The 7,169-nt window shown below is 38.2% G+C and overlaps 1 protein-coding gene across 1 annotated transcript in view; it reads right to left on the reverse strand.

Annotated features, from left to right (window-relative positions):
• Window positions 1-7,169, reverse strand: part of LOC118335574 (zinc finger protein 236-like) — a gene marked incomplete at its 5' end in the record, with an annotated part of 56,597 nt that overhangs the window by 23,038 nt on the left and 26,390 nt on the right. Inside the window, 4 exon segments of the mRNA XM_035671929.1 lie at window positions 1,016-1,119; window positions 2,589-2,901; window positions 3,219-3,395; window positions 3,992-4,143. Coding sequence (XP_035527822.1) covers window positions 1,016-1,119; window positions 2,589-2,901; window positions 3,219-3,395; window positions 3,992-4,143 — 746 coding nt within the window.

Here is a 7,169-nt window from a genome sequence, read left to right on the forward strand (position 1 = left end):
GAACAGAACCTTAAATAGTATCATAGGTAACAACTGTGTTTACTTGACTATTTAACACCAAAATGGCTCCTGTGAAAAAGGTCTATTTGTTGTCTCAGAAGTCCTGTCTGTTGCTTGTTTTTTCTTTGTGTATTATGGATCTGTTAAGAAAGCAGTGATGGAACTGCCCTTATCGTTGCAAATATCAAACAGCTTTAAAATGACACAGACAGCACCAAAGTATCTGCAATCAGGAAAGGAAGCTTTAAGCTTCCATTTAACTTCACCTTTTCTTCCTCAACATTAATCAAGGTTACCATTACAGAATGCCATACACATATAAAGTTGTAAAACGCATTGTGATAAATTCCTTTTTTTTTTTAGCTAGATGCAAGATGGATACCATTCTCATATCTATATGCTAAACATGAAGCTACCAACAGGAGCTAGTTAGCTTAGCATTAGCACTGGAAACAGCGAGACATAAATAAATACCAGCACTGCCAAAGCTAGCTCTCGTATTAACATTCTGTATCTTGTTTATTCAATCCAAACATAAGACTAAAACTAAAAACAACACACTGTGATTTTACGTGTTGTTATGTGCTGGACTATTTCTAGTCCGGGCCCTGTAACTTGCTGGAGTCTGACACATAACCCCCATAAACAGATAGATAGATTAGATAGATTTAGTTCACTTTGGACGATGCCAGACCAGCTGTTTGTCCCCGTTTCCAGTCTCAATGCTAAGCTAAGCAAACTAGCTGCTGGTGGTAGCTTTATATTTACCGTACAAATATGAGGGTGGTACTGATCTTCTCATCTTACTCAGCAAGAACACAAATAAGTGTATAATGTAATCTAAATATAAGATTACATTATCTTATTGCCTCATTTTCTTCATTTTGTATCAAATCTCCTGTTTTGCTCCAAATACTACAATGTTCTTGGAATTCTATAACCAGTAGGATCCCTGTAAGAAAGTAAAACAACATTAATTTAATTTAGCCATAAATTCTAGTGCTAAAACTCTAACCTGTATGTGTCTTCACATGGCAGTCCAGGGTAGATTTCACCGTAAAGCTCTTCCCACATTCATCACACTTGTAAGGTCTCTCCCCTGTATGGATCCGAATGTGCCTACACATTGAAGCAGATGGACATAGGCAAAATTAAAAGAAAGTTAAGCCAGACGAGAGACTTGCAGTAGGGAAAAGAAAGTGAGTGAAAAGTTTGTAAGTGTTCAATAAGGCAATCAGCACGACCTACAACCATAGCACAGTTAATCGCTTATTACCCACAAGCAGTCATCAGTTTAATGCCTTCAGTTCCTAATAACGTTGTTACATGAACTTCCAAGAAATTGCACTCTGACTCCGAATATGAAAACTTAAATAATAAATGCGGCTCAGTAGTTAGAAGTGGTTGGAAGAGGTTAAATGACATGAACCAGCATCTAGAGAGATTTAAATTATATATTTATTTCTACAACTGAAAGAATTCTTCTATAAAACACTATTTTCACACTCTTTCAAAGCTGTTCTCTTAAGGTTACAGATAATCAGGAAATGTGTCCATGTGAGTCTTCAACTGACTTTTATTTTCGCATCTTTAATTCTTTAATTAAGAGGTCTGACACATAATGGCCTATGTAAATTGCATAGGGACATTGGACAACCTACTAACCTTTGATGTGTGGGTTCTATTTATATGGATATGGTATTAAAATAAAATGTACCATGGACACCTCCTCAAAACCAAGAAATCGAATCAATTCTTATTATAGTGAGCATTAGCAGAGATAGAAAAGATTACAGTGACTGCAATTAATAGAGATTGTAGAGTTTTGTTGCGTCAGTTGGTGTTCTCAATTCATACGGCAGCAAAAGATGGTTACATCTCCACTTCCACAAGTCCACTTCTGATATATAGTAATAAATATAAGTGCAGGAAAATTCCAGTATTTTTCTGTTCTTTTTCTCGTAATTAGTCAATCAGAATCAGAATCAGAATCTTTAATAATCCCAGGGGGAAATTACTTACCTAAAGCTTTACAAATAAATAATTATAATAATTTTTATAATATACTATATTATACTATAACATCTTACATGTAATTTTAAAAAAAAAGTAAACAAAGTAGCCCTGGAATGCATCAGGATCTACTTATTAACCTTCTGTTGTTGTCTACTACTTCTTCAGCAAGCACACATGCTAAACTGCATAGAAACCAGTGGGCCGCTAGTTTGCTTGCCCATAAGTAGGTCCCTATGGACCTTCCAGCAAGAAGCAAGTGCTACGACTGCTATACTTCTTGTCTACACCAGAAGTGGGAATGTGTCACGTTGTGTAGACTGACTACTGCTGCTTGTGATCTTGTTTACCTGAATTTAATCAAATATGGGAGCAGTTTTACCAAATTCTGTACAGTGTGAAGGATTGCTAGAGCAGGAAGACAGTGAGAGACTTACTTCTATAACAGTCGGAAAAACACTGACAGTTATTTTCAAAGATTAGCTCTTCCACACAGTGCTGGTATCAGCTGGTTATGGCAGTCCATCGCAAGCTCACGTTTCTCCTAAAGCGTATGAAACATGCGTGATATTTACCTGACCAGGTCACTGGGCTTCTTGAAGCTCTTGGGGCAGAAGCCGCAGCAGTTGGCAAACTTGGGTTCCGTCTCCAGCTCCACGGCCTTGTCTTTGATCTCGCTGATCCGATCCCTCTCAGCTGCTGACTGGGCGAGGATCCTCTCCGACACCGAGGCCTCCTCACCGGGATCTTTGGCCAGCTCGGCCGCCTGCTCCTCGGTGAATGTGATGATTTCCAAGCCCCTCCTCTTCAATGTCTTCTGGTCCCCTTCCTCGTCTTCTTCCTCCTCCTCCTCCTCTTCCTCGACGTCTTGACTATCCAGGCCTAGAACTGTGAGAATCACAGAATTATCACTGTGTGCCTTTCGGTTACACTTCATGCTAGTATGAATCATTTTCAACTTGAGTGAAAATATACACTTATCCCAACAGCAGGAAATTTACTTGAAAATTACGCGAAGCCCCAGACCTTCTAAACAGTAGAGTAAAAACAACATTCTGTTTATTATTTCAAAAAAGAGAAAAATCAATTGGTTGCATGCTGATGCAGTGTATATTAGCATTTTCCTTTCCCCTTGCATTTTAAATCAATTTCATATTTTTATATAGATATAATGAACTATCTGAATGTTATCTAGGCGTCCTTACTTTGATCCTCCACAGCATGCTCCTTCTTCATATGCTTTTTACACAGCAGGCTGGTCCTGAAGCTCTCATCACACATGGAGCATTTGAAAGACTTTATGTGGATAATCATGTGGCGGTTCAGGCTGCCATTGGTAGTAAATGAGGCGTCGCAGACATTACACTTGAAGGGCTTCACTCCTGTCAGCAAGAGAAGAGAGGCAGGATTTCCCATTATAAGTTACTTTTTAAAACTTTCGAGGAGGTTTTACTGAAGAAAGTTCATTTTAAAACAACATAAAAAACATTATACAACAGATTTTTTAATTTACCTCATGTCCTAAAAAAGAAACTTTCATATTAATGAAGCATTATCTTTATCCATTTAAAAAAAAAGACTTATTTAAATTACATTTTGTTCCAATCCTGTACTTATTTAATCTAAAACAAAAAACCCAACAACTTCTAATAGCTAGTTTTTAAGACATTTAGATACTTTGTAAAACCTACATTTTTATCATTGTTTTAATTTAATTTTTTTCCAACTTTTTCGTCAAGTATCATTTAAAACTTTTTCATTTGTAATTGTGGTTTGAATGAAATGCACGGCCAGGCATCAGGAGATAAGGTAATACAATTTCTAGTAATTTAATTCTTTAAATATAAAAATGTCAATACAATAGAATGTGATATATTTAATAGTGTTAATGAACTTTGAAGGCATTGAGTCTGCCAAATCTAATTAATTTAGGAAGACATTTGGAGATTTTCAGCACCCTGGTATAAAGGGAGCTCACCTGTGTGTGTATTGAGGTGGGACTTCAGCACCCCGCCTGATACAAAGGCTCGTTCACAGATGTGACATCTGAATGGTTTCTCCCCAGTGTGGGAGCGCACATGCTGCTTCAGATGGCTTGACTTTTTGAAGCCCTTATTACACCAACTGCACCTGAAAAGGGGAAAAACAGTCCTCAGAATTATTGTTTACAGTACCGCTCAGAACAGAAGAAAGATAAACTGACAGACTTGAACAGGTAACTAGCTTGTTCAGTAACACATTTGGGAGATGTTAGGAGGTTTATTTTTTTTTTTTATTAAATACATTAATACAGGATAGTCAGGGGATGACATGCAGCAAATAGCCTCAGGCCGGACTCGAACCTGGGCCGCTGCAGTAAGGACTCAGCTTTGACATGTGGTACGCGCTCTACCCGTTGAGTTACTGGGGTGCCCAGCATAATTTGTTTTAATGAAAAAGAGAATAGCAAATGCTGGAAGTTGTGGCTATGTTCTGTGCACACTATCTACCTTATTTGTCGTTCATCATCATTCAAGCTTTTCGACAGAGGCTAAACTAACACAGCATGTGTGCATTTATCAAATGTATGTGTTACAGAACCTGACCGATGTGGGATGTTTGAAACCGATACCGATTTTAGTGGGGAAAACCAAACTGATTACCGATATGGCGGCAGTGAATTGTTGAGCTGGAATGAATATAGACCTGTTCTATGTGGTTTGTGCACTGATTTTTCATCAATACGACTATGCAAAGGTACTCGGAAGGCTTTTTTTGAACAATTAACTTAAAGACTATTTCATTATATATTCTTTAACGTGGTAAATAATTACATGAATACTGTCAACCAATTCTAGTTGAGATCGCCTAGAAGCGCTTCTTCTGCTTCCCACAGTATTGTAAATTTTTGATGGCATATATGCCAATATGATACAATACCTTTAATGTCTGCCAATATCAGTCGATAATATTGTCAGCGCTACATTGTGTTTCTTTCATAATATTCAAACAAGACTGAAGAATTCATCATAAACACCACTGAAACCCAAGTGATGTGACTTGATGTGACTTCAGCAAAAATGATGAGCCTTTCGCTGACAGCAACTTGTCCAACGTCCCTAAAGCAGCTAGCAGGTGAAATAAAAGCTGTTGTTTATTTGCTGCATGGACAGGTAAGAGCAACTGTTAATTATGCCATGTGATGTTCTGAAACATTGAATACACCTTGAGTTATATATGTGTCAAAGGAAGTTGGATATGGTATGGATGCAACTTTTCTACAAAATAATTAATGACATCTATAATTTGGGTCTAAAAGTAAATGCCTTTATTATCTATTTTTGGCTAAAGCTTTGGTTTAAGTGTATAATTCAGGACTGTCTCATTTCATCTGATGACCATATTAGACTCATTAGTTTATTATTATTATTATTTATTTAGTTCTAGTCAAATCCCCTAAATGAATGAAAATAAATTAATAACTAGAATTACCACCTTTGCCAACCACTGAAGTTCCTGTTGACATCCATGTCTAGGGCTGCGGATATAGATTAAAGCGTGGATGCTCCACACATATCTTCAATCTGGTTGCAGAGAAGATCTATACAATCTCCACAGTTTCAAGATGGGCACTCAAGATTAGTGTCACCAATTGTGTGTCTGACTAAATGTGAAATATGGTCACAATGTCTGTGTCTGTGTTTTTGCAGAACATTATGATGTCACAGTGAAGTTGAGCTTTGGGATATAAAATATCATCACTTCATTATTTTACCTTATTAGACATTAGTGTGAAATTTTGTGATAATTATTGTATGAATTCTTGAGTTATGGCCACAGTGACCTTGACCATTGACCACCAAATTCTAATCAGTTCATCCTTGAGTACAAGTGGACTTTTATGCCAAATTTGAAGAAACTCCCTCAAAGCATTCCTGAGATATCGCGTTCATGAGAAAGGGATTGACGGACGACCCAAAAACATAATGCGTCTGAACACGACTATCTCGGAGTCATACAGACATGGATCTCTTTGTCCATCGTGTCTCTACCTTTCACAAAAGTGTGCAAATTGTTTTGTAAAAAAGTTTTGTATATAGATGGAGAAGTGATTAAAACACATTGAGGAGATGCCTCAGGTACGTGGGCAAACATGAATGTATCTCTGGGGCATGTCTTTAAATGGTATTGCTTTATCTGAGGAAAAGTTTGGAATAAAAGATGCTGATAACAAAGGCAGGTAAAGTTATTTAAGGCAGTCATAGTCAATGCCGTAAACAATGCCTTCTATTTCCCCTGGCTCAGTGTTTATGGTGGTGCCTATCATTAATCTGCTTTGAGGCTTGAAAAAGATTTGTTTGGATATTATAGAGCACAAAAACACAATGCACTGCAATGAGGGAAAACTAAAAGCCAGCAAACAGACAAACAAAAGAAGAAAATGACTCAGTCCCGTGGTGCATCTCAGAACAGAGTTATAAGGGTAAACCTACTGTGACACTCCAGTTCATCTTGATCAATGCTCACTATCACTAAGTAACTCACACTGGTCTTTGGGATAGAATTTGACCAGAAAAGACCATGAGAAACGACAAAGAGGAGCCTGGCAAAAGTTAATTTCCAGAGATGGAGAACCTGTTGGACAGAAAACGATCGCTGCAGCACCACGGCTCATCGGGCCTGGGTGCTGCAGTGCAATCAGGCCTAAATGGTGAAATGAATACACAGAAGCTCCTCTTGAGTCACCTGGAGTCTGCCAAACTGCTCTCAAAGTACTCTGAGAGCACACTGAAAAAGATTTTCTGGTTGGATGAGAAACAAAATTATGAACTCTTTGGGCAAGGTACTTTTCATCACGTGTATACCCTCCCTGCTGTGAAATGTGGCTACGGCAGCGTGATGGAGAGGATTGAGGGGACAATGAACAGAGCAGAAACAACATCAGAATTGGCAAAGAGTCACTTTTCAGCACAACTCCAATCACTCAACCAAGACAGTACGAGCAGTTATGGGAATGTCACTTAGAGAAATGCAGGTGTGCAAAGACAGCAGGAGACGACCCAGAACCCTTGTCACTGCAATTATCTCTACTGGAAAGGGGTTGGAATTTAAATGGTGAGGTGGTGGGAACACTTTCTGAAGACACAGATACAGGCATTGACACACACACACACACA

Source organism: Morone saxatilis, unplaced genomic scaffold (genome assembly GCF_004916995.1).
Source record: "Morone saxatilis isolate NCDOM2014 unplaced genomic scaffold, NCSU_SB_2.0 Contig24, whole genome shotgun sequence".
Lineage (NCBI taxonomy): Eukaryota > Metazoa > Chordata > Actinopteri > Moronidae > Morone > Morone saxatilis.